Raw genomic sequence first — 13946 nt, 5'->3', positions numbered from 1 at the left:
CGTTGGTTTATTTTGTGTATTTGTTGTTCGTTTTTTGTTTTTAATTCCCTCTGTGCCTGTTTTTTTTTTCCATACGCTTGATCTTTGCCAAGCCGGTGTACCGTTGCATCAACACTCAAATTGTTGCTTGCTTGACCACAGTATCAGGCAACATCCTGATCAAGGTTGAAAGTTTGCTTCGTTGCTTTTGTGCCGTGACAATGGCCCTTGCTCCCTCTACTAAGATGAAAGCCATCACTCCACCCTATGATCACGCAAAGCGAATGGAACTTCTCGAGCGGTTGGTAGCCTTTTGGATCTTGCTTGGCCATCAGGTTGTAGACAGCAGGTCCAAGTTCCAAGGCATCGCTCATGAGCATTGCACCACCGCCTGTCAGACTGTTAAGGGTTGGTGAGAATCCCAACTTTTCACAAAGCCTTTTGAAACTCGTCGGAGATACCATGTGTTCTCTCTTCCTCTCTGCGGGCCCACATGCTGCACCGTTCGCCACCACAGGTCTGATGGCGTGTCTCACTACCCAATCTGTGTTTGACCACGAGTCGCATCTCTTGCCCCTTCTCATTGCTGCTCGTGCGTTGAAACATTCAGCCTTGCGTACCATGATGCTGCAGCTCAGCGTGCAGCTACCCTCGGTCCCAGACCTTTGTCAATGGCTGCACAATGTACAAGACGTAATGCGTGCATGCGGTGCATCCCTGCCCGTGGCTTTTGCGACCGTCCTACTGAAGCCCAAGTCCCCTTTTTCCCGGTAGGCTCTGATGACCACCTGACACCAGGTCTTTTGCTTATCTTTTGCTCACTTTGCTGGTTGTTGCTTCTGTTCAAGTTTGCGTTTTCATGGTCATACGCAGGTGGTTGAGCTAACCATGGAGATTTACACCAGTTTGCTGACGCACGGGTCCGTTCTGCATCACACGCGACAATTCTGCAGTCTCAACGTGTTAGCTGAAACAATATCACCCATGTTCTTTCCATACGATGCAGCTCCTCCGCCGTGCTTCACGAAGCATATCAGCTGATTGCAAGCGATTTACGACAACAGTCAGAAGCGCTTGTTGACGCCAGCACACAGTACGTCACCTTTTTTGAGAGCTCTTGTGCGGCGTTTTCTCCCTCGCCGTCTCGGTGACAAGGGATTTTTGGCTTTTGGCATCCTATGATAGCACACATGTGTTTCCGGCGTCTAATAATGGCTATGCTTGAATTGCGTTAGAACGGGTGTGGATGACAATTCCTCGGAGCTCACAAGCAATGGTCAGCCCATTCAATCCGCGACAAAGTCGCCAAGCTTCCCATGCGTGCTGCTGCACCCTCGCGCAGCACTCATCCAAACATACCGTCTCAAATTGTGGCTAGACAACATGGGTAGCTGTCGCACCTTGACGGCCCGAGAAGCCGTCACCGCGTTCGTGTTTGATTTGCTAGCCCTTCGGCCCTTGGCTGCACAGAGCAACAATGCAAGTCAGCTAGATTTGCGCGCCCTTGAACCAAGCCTGCCACACCTGTTGGTACACGATAGTTTCAGCGGCAACCCTCAAGCAAGTGGCCTTTGTTTTCCTTCGGCTCTTCTCCAACTTTTTGTTCTTTGAGTCATAATAACCTCGCACTTTGCAACCTCGGCAGTTTGCCCAAATGGCTCTCAGCTTTCCCGAGGCCTTGTATGCTTTGCTTCAAGTGCTGTACACCTACTGCAAGGTTTGGGATGATCTGAAAGACGATTTGCTGGAGGCTATAGCCACAAACAAGCCTTCGATTGCTCAATTTGCATCGTCTTTACTCTGTTTAGAGTCACGCGCACTTCATTCAAGCGGCAGCTCTCCCTGAGGCACAGGCAGAACTGGACATGATTTACGGGGTTGTGATTTTTTGCATCAGAGAGACGGCTCTACCGAATGACCACATGCTCTTTTGCCTTGCTTGGATCACGCAAGCGGCTGTCTTTGCTGGGCAGGTGTGTTGCGGATATGTAACCTGGCCTGAGGGTCAACAAGCATTTTCACGAAACAAGTTTTTTTTTTTTCTCCACCGCACCGCCCGTAGGCCGTTGACCCGAGAGAGACAGCCGAAGCTTTGTCCGGCCCCATGCGGCTCAGAGGCCTTGTTGGAGGAATTCACCGACTTGCCGGCCGGCCAGAGCGGTGCGTGCGCTGCGTCATTGTTCATGAGATGTCAGCGTTTGGCGCCTTCCTCATGAATAGATATGCTGTGCGGACGTTAGCTCGGTGCGCCTCGCAGCTACCGTGGCTGCACATGCTTTGGTAACGAATGGCCTGGCTGCCGGGCCCCTCGCAAAACGGTAGGCTATTGCCGAATTCATTGCCATTGAATAGTTGGGTTGCCATGCCCGCGTTGCCTCCGCCAGGGCGACCTGTTTACATTGTCAGGACACTTACACGCAGCCTTTTTAATTTTGATTAGCGCGGCTCTGTTGGCATTGGAGCGTATTAATGATGTTGACGATGAGGTTTGTGCCTTCCTTGCTGCTCCCAAACTTGATGTTTTACACACTGTTTCGTTTCATTCACGGCACGCCTTTTTGCAGGTAGCGGCGGCCGCTGCCGAGTTGATGATCGTCTTACCCTTTGGCAGTGTCGACTTGAACACTGCTCAAGCGCTCCTTCATCGCCAGGTATCTTACCGGCCCTCAAACTACATTTCGCCCCGAGCGTGCCGTACAGCTTTTCTCAACACCTGCACCGTCCCCGCAACCTCTGTCAGACGCGATTGGCACTGGGCATCATGCGAAAGGCGGGCGATATTTCCTTCGGACCCAACACCTACAAACGAGTCTTGCGTGCCCTCCTTCGCCCGGCCGTCGATGACGCAGACAGCACGCTAAGCGAGGCCACGTCGTTGCGGGACATGGTGCTTGGCTCCCACCTTGTACACGCTCTCTCGCGGAATTGGGTTGATGAAGCAGGCTTGGATCTCAAGCTTGCACGACCTGACCTGCTCAACACCTTGTTGTTGCCCATTGCTCACTCGTTCATCCGGCACCGGCTGACCACGCCGCTGGGCCCGTACGTATAGCCACACATTGCTTGTTTGTGGAAGTCGTAGCTTGTGGTGGATGTTTTTCAGCCCAGTATCTTGATCAACCTTGTCTCAAGGCTGCTGCTGACTCGTCGTTTTCTGCACTGCCGCGGTTTGACACAGGCCAGAACAGACGCTCAAGGCTGTCAATGATGTCATTCGCAACCTGGCACAGTCTCTGCAACCCAACGCGCGCCAGACCTTACTGGCCAAGGACGCGTCCCCCCCCAATGTCAGGCGCTCTCATTTTTTTTTTCCCCCTTTGCTTTTCATTGTGTTATTCCCTGTGGGGGGCGGTTCTGCTTTCCGGTTGAATCGTCCTTATTCGCGCCTCGCGCTCTGACCTTTGCAGGTGATTGTGCTTCGTCAGCAAGTTGCCGCTTTCGTGCAGTTTCTCGGTGCCATGGAACGTGAGGTGCGCCCAATGCTCCCTCTCGACTTTTTAGTGGCTGCCAAAGCTCTTTGTTATAACCAGAATTCGCCATGTTGACTTTAATATAGCTTTTGGCCGCAATTCACGGCACTGCCATGCGTCCTTCTCTGCCAACAAGTGCTTCTGCCTTCTTTTTGGGCAATCGCGAGGTATCACGCGTTGAGCGCAGGCGTGCTTTGTGTTCTGAATGCAACCCGCTGTTCTTTACTCGCATAAACCTGGGTTGTTCTCAATAGATTTGTCATCAATGGCTGCGCAATTTACACGCCTCTTCACTGGTGGTCACGACGGCTTTTGGTGCACATGCCGATGCCATTCGCCACGGCTATGCGCGCCTGAAGGACCTGGTTCGGCTTCTCAAGGTGGGTTTCTTCCTCGTTGCATCGCCAGACTTGAGCATTCTCTACATTCTTTCCCGACCTTTTTTGTTTTGACACATCTCGGTGACCTGGCCAACTTTGCAGCAAGCCAAACCTGAAGACATGATGAACGCTGCCATCCAAGTCCTGTACACTTTTTGCACACTGGTACCTGTGCTGGTGCACGAAAGGCGAGCTGATGACCTCATCGGCCTCCAGACTTTCCTTCGTCGCCATCTCCCACAGGTATGCCGCCAATCAATGCTTTGAGCTGCATGGCACTTGGTGACCGTGACTGGATGTGGCCGTTGTTTTATTTCTTCTGCACAGTATTATTTGACCGAGCATCAACTTGCACTAACGTGTTTCTTGTTTTGTCTCTTGCTTGGTCGCTGTGTGTAGGCTATGCTTCAAAGCGGGGCCACGCGTGCGGATGGCCATTGCATTTGGTTTTCCTTTGTGGATGTCGTTCATGCGCTGGCCAGTACCAACTACGAGCGAGCCCGTGGCAAGGCCGACGAGCACCGTGCCCATTTTGTAGCTGCTTGCACATCGCCCGACCCAACCTCATCAACGGAAGCGCAACCTTTGTTCCCACAGCCTCACCGGGCAGAAGCTGACTTTGTATTGCAAGCCAGCATCAAGGCAGCCGTTGCCCTTGCAGACTGGCAGGCACTTGAAGCTTGCAACCGTGACCTTGCAGCCCTGTCCGCGCAACATCAAGACCGTGATGTGCTTATCCATGCTGCCCAAGCTGCCCAACGTGAAGCAGTCAGCTCCAAGGCCTGGCAATTTTTCGATGAGGCTGACTATCATTCGACCATTGAGGTCTTGCACGGTGCCGCTTTCAACGGGGGTTCTACCACTAGCACAGGAGTTTCCGGACATGGTGCCAATACTTGGACCTGGCATGCATGTTTGCGAGAAGCGGATGAGGCGATGTTGTTGGCAATGGCTCAGCATGCATCAGGCGCGTCGCCAGCATCTACGACTGCAGCGTTCAACCGCTTGACCACATCCCAGGAACGCTTGAGTGGCATGTTGTGTGGAGCCACTGGGACCTCAGGATATGCCAACATTCAACTCACCACGCGCCTGAGCTGCATTGGCGCCCTAGTCTACGCTTTGGCCCCATCCGCACAGCTCAAAGTTGAAGACTCGGTCACTGGCCCGTCTCGCAGCAGCGTACATCGCAGTGAAGCTGGGTTTCCGTTGTCTCTTTTGGAGACTGCTGCGGAGACCAACGACGTGACTTTGGCCGACCTCATTGCCATGCAGCGAATCGTGGGCTTCCTCAAGCAGCACACAAATCTTATTGGCGAGGGTCCCTCGTCGATGTTCCGATTGCGAGTGGCGCGCATGGCGCGTCGAACAGGCAACTTGCAGACCGCTGCCCGATTCCTGGTGGACTCATCAACCTCGGTTGGCGGTCCTGCCGCAGAATTGTACGAGCATGCGAAACAAGCCCTTGCTCGGGGACAGACCGATGAAGGTGCCCAAGGTCTCCTTCGTGTCGTTGCCTCTGCTGCAACGCAGGAGAATTTGGACATCACTTTCCGTGCTGGACGCGGTCCTCTGCCTTCACGTGCGCTACTCAAACTCTGCAAGCACATTCGCCAAACCCCAGAGCTGCGCCTGCCCGAAGACTGTGCAGAGCAGGTGTTGCAATTGTGCCGAGCTGCCGAAAGTCAGCCCAGTTTTCCACTGGCCCATGATGACAATCAGCTTCTTGATGGTACGTTCTTGGCATGTCACACCGATTTGCATGATAGTACCTTGATCGTGTGTGTGTGATTGCTACTCTCTTTGCCTTTTTGAGGCGGTCTTGTCCAGTACTTGGCTGGTTGATCTGACTTACACGTGAGCCTTGTGACTGGGCCAATAGATGTTCACGAAGGGCGCGGCAAGCCGAGCTCGGTTTTCATCGGACGAAGCTTGCATTTGGCCAGCATTCTGCACCCGGAATATGCAAAGGCTCAGCTGCAATTCGCCAGTTGGTGTTACAGCGAGGCAAAGCGGTTCGTTGAGAAGCAGGCCCCCGGCACCGTGATCCTTTTGACCCAGCACGAGCGTCAGCAAGCTGAGGCGCTGATTCAAGATTATGAGAATACCATGCTATCCCTTTACAATGCGCCTCACAGTGAGCCACAGGCCAGAGCGGCTATTGAGCGGGCGTTGGGTTCCTGGCATGTGGGTGACTCACATTCGCTGCACCACGAGCAACCCCTCGAAGAGCTGCGAGCAACCAGCACCAGCGCTCTTCGTCAGGCAGTCCTCGCCCAATTGCCCAAGGCTCAGGTACAAGTGCTGGACCGCTTTGAGCAGCTGTGGAACCAGATCCACTTGCGCGCGCTTCATCTCTTCAACATTGCTGCACGGCAGTACTTTGCGGCGCTCCGTCTACACTATGTTGGCACTGCCAATCAGCTGGGCCATGCCAACGAGGGCCGTCTGACCGCAACTCTGCGGCTCATCCGTCTGCTGGAACGCTACGGCCAAGACTTGTATGATGTTTTGGCCTATGGCTTTGCCCAGAGCATCGCTGAACCTTGGGTGGCAATCGTCCCGCAGCTATTTAGCCGCGTGGGCGTGCGCTCTGAAATTGTCCGCCAGACGATTGTCCAGCTCCTTATCCGCGTGGGCCAGTTTGCCCCTCACGCTTTGCTGTATCCCAGTGTGGTGGGCCTGACCTCTGCCACAGACAAGATCACCAAAAACAGCTTTCAAGCCATTCGCCTCAGCCTTCAAGAACATGACCATGCCATGGTCGCTGAACTTGAGGCCATGATCAGCGAATTGCAGCGTATAACTGTCCTCTGGGAGGAACGCTGGTTGGACTTGATGACGCACCTCCAGCCGGATCTTGCACGTCGATTGCGCCAATTGGAGGATGAGCTGGCGCGCTTGGCACAGAACGATAGTCTTCTGGCCGCACAAAAGCAACGTCTCATGATGCAAAAGCATGCTGCCATTCTGACGCCCATCATTGAAGCGATGCGCTCGCTCAAAGCCAAGACCACAGCGCGCGAGGCGGAGACGAAGCATGAACAGTGGTTCATCACGGAGTTTTCTCCGATCATTGATGCGACCATTGATGCACTAACAACCCCAGCCGTTCGAGCAGCTCGGCTCGACGATGCACAACATTTTGGCTATTCTGTGGACCGAGCCGTCGCGCCTTTCCACCGCCTACTTGAACGCCTCACCCAAGCAGTTGCCGCGCGCTCAGCCCTGACTTTACATGAAATTTCACCACGCCTTGCCCAGAGCACTGTGACCAACGTGTCCATGCCAGGCGTTGATGCTCTGCCTGTGACCGACGGGCCTCATGAAAGCACCGCCGAACCTACGCCACACCCAACATCCCGCCGATCAAGCGTCGTTCTGATCCAATCCTTTCAGCCCGAAGTCCACGTCCTGCCATCCAAAACAAAGCCCAAAAGGCTGACATTGCTTGGAACAGATGGGCACCGGTACAAGTTCCTGTTCAAAGGCATGGAAGACCTGCACTTGGATGAGCGAATGATGCAGATTCTCGACACGATTAATGCCTTGCTTGCACCCCGAGCGCGCCACGCGCGATCTCATGTTCGCGCACGCAACTACAATGTTACGCCTCTTGGTCCACGGAGTGGCTTGATTCAGTGGGTGGATCATACGGTCCCCATGTTTCAGCTGTATCGAACCTGGCAGCAAGCCGAGTACGAGGCGCAGCGCGCTGAGCATCAGGCCAAGAAGAGCAAGCGTGCGCCAAGCGCACCCCTTCGACCACAGCACCAGTTTCAAGTCGAGCTGCGTCAGGTTTTGGATCGCATGAACGTGCGCAAGGGCACGCCTCGTGAGCAGTGGCCCCTCGAAGCCCTGCGCCGCGCCTTCAAAACGCTTTCAAAGACCTCGAATCAGATTTTGTCGCGTGAATTGCATGTGATGAGCCCCTCATCGGCCGCTTGGCTCGAGGTATTGGGAAACTATACGTCCAGTCTAGCAGTCAATTCGATGATTGGCTACGTGGTTGGGCTGGGTGACCGCCACCTGGACAACATCCTTCTCGATGCGCACACGGGCGAGCTTGTTCACATTGATTACAACGTCGCCTTTGAAAAGGGAACCAAGTTGCGCGTGCCAGAGCAGGTACCCTTTCGTCTCTCCGCCAATTTTGTGGAAGCGCTCGGGATTGCTGGCCTGCATGGGCCCTTCCGCCAGCATGCGGAGTTTACGCTGCGCGAGCTCAAGCGTTCGAAGGAAGTGCTCCTTACGCTGCTTGAAGCCTTTGTGCATGACCCGCTTGTCGATTGGGCCAAAGACGCGCAGGAAATGGCCAAGCGGCGTGCGATGGAGCAAGACATGAACGAGAGCCTGCTTTCGGCTCGCATTGATGAGATGAAGTCCCCACTTCTTGCCAATCGGGGGCGTTTGACCGCGGCCTTGCCCCAAGGTGCGAAGGCGGCAGATGAGGCTCTCCGCGGTCTTCGTGAATATCTTGGTGCCATTGATGAGCTTCGTGGCTTCGAGCGAGAGCTACAGCTGTTGCGGCAGGCCAATGCCAGCACACAACAAACGCTCGAGCCGTTGGAGGCCCTGTACGAGCACGAGAAGAAGCAGCAAAGCGCTGTCAATCAGTTGCTCGAGCAGATTAAGGAGTCTCACCGCTCGTGCAATTCGTGGTATGATCAGCACCTAGTCGCTTTTCAGGCCATCAAGACGGGCCAGCTGAAGGAGGTGCTTGCAGCTTTAGAGGTGGCGCCCGGAGCGATCTCAGCCACGCCGGAGAACTTTGACCGATTTATGGGCACGATCGGCCAGAACGGTGCGCTCAATGAGCTGCAGTTTGCACGAGCTGCAGCGCGCCGGGTTATGAGCAATCGTCACGAGCACATGCTTGAAGTTGCAGGGCGCCTGCAGGGCTACATTCGAGTGGCCCTCTCCTATCCACCGGAAGTCCTGCCCCAGAATCGTGTGCACAAATGGAGACTGATTTTTGAGACAGTGCTTGCCAACCCAAGCTCGGCCACGTGCTTGGCCATGCTGCGAGAGGTGGAGCAGACCCTGCCGCGCGCTCTGACCGCCCCATTGGCGTCACGGCATGCCATCCTTACCCGGGACTGCGAAGCGGCCCGCCGCGGCTTGCGAGACGTTGAGCAGCGCCAAGGCCGCTTGAGGGATGTCACGGTGTTGCAGGCCCGAATCGATGAGCAGCGTGCTAACATTGCCGCTTTAGCCACGGCCGATGCTGGCGGCATCCCAGGACAGCAGCTCCTTGCCCTGCGCTTGGTTCTGCTCCAGGCCCTCCTGAATCGCTGCAAACCAATCCAGCAACTGGAGCACGGAGCGCAACGTATCATCAAAACACGAGATCTACTTTGCGTGCTTGAGACTACACACGAGTTGCAGCACCTAGTCGATTTGGATTTAACCGTTGTAGTACCAGAGCAAGCCGAGGTGCGACCGGAAGCCCAAGCGCTGTGTAGCACCTTGTCGGTGACAGTGAGTGCGCTCCGTCGACTTGAGTCGTCGCTCATGGACGTACCACGCCTAGTGGAAGAGCTCTATGAACATATGCAAGCAGACGCCGACGCGGTTGCCGACGCTCGCCAACTGATACAGGACTTGAGTGGTCTACACCGTCTTTTGAAAAATGCGGTGAATGCCAGTGTCTCGGACCGTGTATCCGGACCTCTACGCGCCGAGATTTGCGCTGTAACAGAGGAGCGATTTGCAAAGCTGCCTCGGTCGGCATTTGGGGCGAGTATCCAACGAGTTAGCATGCGCCTTGCAGGCGCCAGTGACGTGTTGCTTCAGCGCTGGGCTGAACTGGCTACCATCAAATCCCCGTGGGCTTGGGCGGGCATTAACCAAGTCTTTCCGGCTTTTACGGATGATCTTGCCTTTGAGACGGCCTTGAGTCGCCTTCAAGCGCTGGACGCGGCCGTGGGGGCACTCAAGGCCCTGTTGCGAGTGCATGAGCAGCAAACAAGCAAGCGCGAGTCTGCAGCGGGCGATGAGGACGAGCCAGCATCTCTTCTGGCGGCCGAAGACAAACTCCGCGACTACCACGCGGAGCTGTTTAAACAGCGTTTTCACCAAGTTCTTCCGCAAGGTATTCGCTGCTATGTTGCCGGCCGTCTCCTTGATTTGGGGGTCAATGCCATTAAGATGGGTGCTGACCACTGGGCATCTGGTAGCGAGATGCCGTCAGATGCCGAACTACTGGACAACTTTACTCGCCGGGCCATTTCACACAATGCGACGCGATCTGACCGCATGACTCAGGCACAGCGTTTGGTTGAGGGTTCGCTCGAAACTCTTGTTGAATATCGACAGATTGCCATGCTGCAGCGTGATTTAGAAAAGGCACAGGCTGCAGTCCAGGCCTCGGAGCGGCACTTGCGCCATTTCGAATGGGTGCATGCCCCGCACCTCCTTGACACATCACCCGCTCCATTTGTTTCGGAATTGCTCAAGACGGTGCGAGAGCTCCGCTCGGCCACTCAAAGGCTGGAAGCGTCCCACAAAGAATCTCGAGAAGTGCAGGCCGCATACGACGAAAAGGCACAAGCTCTGTTGCAGCGCGTGCGCTGGAGTGCAAGCTCCAGCAAGACGGCCAGCGAGCTTGCCATCGCTTTCGAGCAGCAGCTTCAAGCGGATGCCTCCCGTCTGCTGCACGACCACAAGACCTGCAGCCTGCTTATCGGCGTCACCACCGCCTCAGTACATTTTGAGACGTTCCGCATGATGGTTGATGACACGAAAGCGCTTGAACAGCGCCACAGCACCTTGTTGGAGCGCCTGCGCATGTCGTGTGAACAGCTGGAAAGGCACCGCGCCAGTGCGGCAACGCTGGAGGCTCGATTGCCTGAAGGATTGAAGGAACATGCACCGGATGGCTACTTGTCACGTGCATGGCTTGCTGAGCGGCAGCTTCAGGTGCCAAAGTTGGTTGGTCAAACTCGCCAGCAGGAGAGCCAATTGCGCAAGACGCTACCAGGGCTAGGAGAGCAGGTTGAGGAAGCCAATGACCTGATTCGCAATGCCGTTCTGGAGTTCAAATTTCTCGTGGAGGAGCTGGACCCTCTGCTGGAGGCGAGCATGGCAAACCGCCAAGAAGTACGCGTGTTGCGTAATGCATTTGCAGATTGGTTTCAGCGTGCCGACGATGCTGTGGACTTGCTTGGCAACCTTGTCGAGGTGCTACAGGCCGCCGAGCCTAGTGAGCTTCTTGAATCGTGGACACAAAGCACCCTTCCGTCGGACACAGCCGACAAAGATGGTTCTACCAGGGTGCAAAAGGACCTTGTGCGTCTCATCGCCAACGACCAGACGCCAGACTTCCGCGACTTGGCAAATGCCGTGGGCCGCTCCCATGATGCTTTGGTCTCGCTGCACAGCGCTGCGGGCGATGCGCTTGTGGAGGAGACAAGTGGCGTTGTTGATACTGAGAACGAAACTGCAAAGATGACCTCTGAGATGGCCAATAATGCGCCGCAACGGAGCAAGTATGCTCTAGCCATTTGGTCGCGAGTCCGTCAAAAGTTGTTGGGGCGAGTCGGCAAGGACGATGGGGCTCTCTCGACTTCGGACCAGGTGCGTTGCTTCTTGCTTTTGGGTGATTGTGTGTATTTCTGTGCTTGCGTCGAGAAATGTTTTTTTTTTTTTGTTTTGTTTTGTTTTGTTTTGTTTTTGTTTTGTTTTTTGTTTTTGTTTTTTTTGTTTTTTTTTTTTTTTTCAAAATTACGGGCATGGACCGGGCCTTCTCACATGAATTTCCCATCTATTGTGTTGTTTTAGGTGGATGCTGTCATTCGCGAGGCAATCTCGATTGACAATCTGTGCCGTATGTTCGAGGGCTGGACGCCCTGGGTGTGAGTATCCATCAGGATGCTCATTTTACTCTAGTTTAGACGCTTGAATCGTTTCTTTGTAGGACCAACCGGGGGCTGCGTCGCGGTCGGATGTTTGGGGTGACCTCTTGACCTGTAGCGCGTGGCTCGGGGCAAATTTTCATTTTCCGGCGGGTTCGTGGGAGTGGGACAATGTCATGTTCTAGCTCGGTGCTCGTCCCAAAGTGGGATGCCTTTACAGCCGGTTGGGGCGCCGCTCCGTTTGGTCCGCTGCATGCGGCATGTTTTGGGCTGCTTCGGCGGCGTCTGAACTTGAATTTAGGGAGGATGCTGGTTCAGAGTGTGCTCGCTTACCGCGGCGCTTCTTGAGAAAATCGGGGGCTAGCAACGGCGATGAGGCGTGTGCCAAGACTTGCGTTTGTGCCACTGCGGCGCGTCCCAAAAACTCACGGCGAAGCATTCGCTCGTCATAGTTTGGAGGAAGCACCATTACCTTATGCTTTGGAGTGGATAGGCCAAACCTGCCATGGCAATGCCAGAACGCGCTTGTTAAGGTGTTGTTAATGTCAATAGATCAGATGAGACCGACTATCAGGGGCTGTGGCTAATTTGAAATTTTACAATCGAGCAAGAAACGTGTTGGAAACACTTGGGAGTTGGAAGGGTTGGGTTCTGGTATGCGTACCAGATGGTTCGCCGTTGGGCGTCAAGTGCTTTGGCCAACTTGCCATAGCACTGTAACCAATTGACAAATGCGGCATTGCGCTGCTCATCACCCAAGGCAAAGCCGTATTCGTTGAGAATCTCTGAGGATTCGGTTAAAACTGCGCGCATGATGGCCAGCAAGCCTTGCGTGGGACTGCAGGCGACAGCTTTGGCCAGCACCTCCGCTGCCTGCGCAAAAGGGTGGATGTTGGCCCTTTGAGACACCGGGACCAAAGATGAGGTGGGGTGCAGGGAGATTGGATTGTGAGCCACCAATCAAATGCTTGACGCAGCCACTTTGACCAGCCACGAAGCGCCGCATACCGGTGCAAAATTTCTGCGCGCAAGTAATTTCCAATGCCGTTGAAATATCGCTGGTCCATCATGATGCTACAGATGGCTTGCTGGGGGAGGCCCCATGAGATAAAACCACTGGAGAGAGGTGTTGCTGCGAGTTTGATCATGATGATGTGTTTGCTTGACGTACTGTTTGCAATATCTTATCGGACAGGTGTGCTTTTATGTGAGTTGCAAACTCACCAATGCCAGTTTGAATGACACATGGTCCTCGTTCAGAAGACCAGGCGTGCCCTATTCTCCATCCACCAAACCTACGGAAAAGAAGAAACCGCTCAGTTATTGGCTGCCATCGACCTGGATTTTATGACGGTGTCTTGCAATTTGCCGAGGTGCGTAGGCGCCCACACAGACCGACGTGGATCTTCGTAGCAGAGCACGCCTTTGGCGGCGTGAAAACGCAAATGAGCATGCGGGTGTTGATCCAAATCGGCTGCAGCCAGCCAGTAAAAGTTGCCCGACTGGCATTGTTTTGACATGTGGACAGAAAGCATGGATGAGGTGAGCGGTCAGGTGAACAAACTTCAGCGGGTCAAGGCGGGTCCAAAATGGGAAACGCACCATCCCCATGGTCATCACCAAGCTCGCTGCAGGCCTGATAAACCCCAGCAACGAAAGAGGCGTCACCGTCATGATGAGAACAACAAGAAGAAGCCAAAAGAGCACTTCAACTTACTTGACACGGGACTTGGACCGAGCATTAAGCACCTCGATGCGCAATTCTTTGCCGTGGCTTTCAGCACGCAGAGTGAAATGCTTGGGCAATTTAGGCAGGGCTTGGCAGCAAAATCGTCGAGCAAAGACAAAGAAAGCAAACAGGTTTCTGGGTTAATTTTGGCGTGGCATGCACCAAGCCTTGTCGCACGTCGAGCCCTGCGCACCTGGATGCTTGCGGGGGTTTGTAGCGAGCCTGCTGGTGCTGACTCGTTGGAAAGGGGCATGCTGCTCAGCCACACGGTTGATGAAGGAGGCCATGTAATGGAGCTCTGGCCCCTCGGGCATGGCGACAGTTGCAGATTTGTGGCCAAACCCAAATCCCTTACTCGAACACTTTGACAAAGACGACAGTCAGCCTTCTGCTCTGCTCTGAGGTCCTTGCTCTTGCTGCCGGACGCGCCCGCATGTGTGCGACGACGACGACGACGACGACGACGACGACGGAGAGATCGGCTTGGAGCCCTTCGCTTTCGAGAAGAGAGGGGGAAGCCGAACAGAGAGGT

At 54.6% G+C, this 13946-nt stretch overlaps 1 protein-coding gene across 1 annotated transcript in view; it reads left to right on the top strand.

Moving 5' to 3' along the window:
- The window catches only part of MONBRDRAFT_33611 (uncharacterized protein), a gene marked incomplete at both ends in the record, with an annotated part of 17517 nt that extends 5828 nt beyond the window's left edge, over positions 1 to 11689 (top strand). The window contains 22 exons of the mRNA XM_001748313.1: positions 322 to 496; positions 590 to 749; positions 828 to 899; positions 986 to 1072; positions 1215 to 1255; positions 1358 to 1509; positions 1625 to 1696; positions 1788 to 1952; positions 2200 to 2297; positions 2420 to 2465; positions 2544 to 2630; positions 2720 to 2795; positions 2922 to 3021; positions 3158 to 3266; positions 3387 to 3449; positions 3536 to 3616; positions 3704 to 3829; positions 3932 to 4072; positions 4229 to 5561; positions 5712 to 6940; positions 7094 to 11407; positions 11612 to 11689. Of these exons, the coding sequence (XP_001748365.1) occupies positions 322 to 496; positions 590 to 749; positions 828 to 899; positions 986 to 1072; positions 1215 to 1255; positions 1358 to 1509; positions 1625 to 1696; positions 1788 to 1952; positions 2200 to 2297; positions 2420 to 2465; positions 2544 to 2630; positions 2720 to 2795; positions 2922 to 3021; positions 3158 to 3266; positions 3387 to 3449; positions 3536 to 3616; positions 3704 to 3829; positions 3932 to 4072; positions 4229 to 5561; positions 5712 to 6940; positions 7094 to 11407; positions 11612 to 11689 (8805 nt within the window). The remainder of the gene's footprint in view (positions 1 to 321; positions 497 to 589; positions 750 to 827; positions 900 to 985; positions 1073 to 1214; positions 1256 to 1357; positions 1510 to 1624; positions 1697 to 1787; positions 1953 to 2199; positions 2298 to 2419; positions 2466 to 2543; positions 2631 to 2719; positions 2796 to 2921; positions 3022 to 3157; positions 3267 to 3386; positions 3450 to 3535; positions 3617 to 3703; positions 3830 to 3931; positions 4073 to 4228; positions 5562 to 5711; positions 6941 to 7093; positions 11408 to 11611) is intronic.
- Between the last annotated feature and the right edge of the window lie 2257 nt (positions 11690 to 13946).

Source organism: Monosiga brevicollis, genomic scaffold (genome assembly GCF_000002865.3).
Source record: "Monosiga brevicollis MX1 MONBRscaffold_22 genomic scaffold, whole genome shotgun sequence".
Classification (NCBI taxonomy): Eukaryota; class Choanoflagellata; order Craspedida; family Salpingoecidae; genus Monosiga; species Monosiga brevicollis.
Note: the sequence above shows the minus strand (reverse complement) of the source record. Positions and strands in the feature narration are given on the sequence as shown.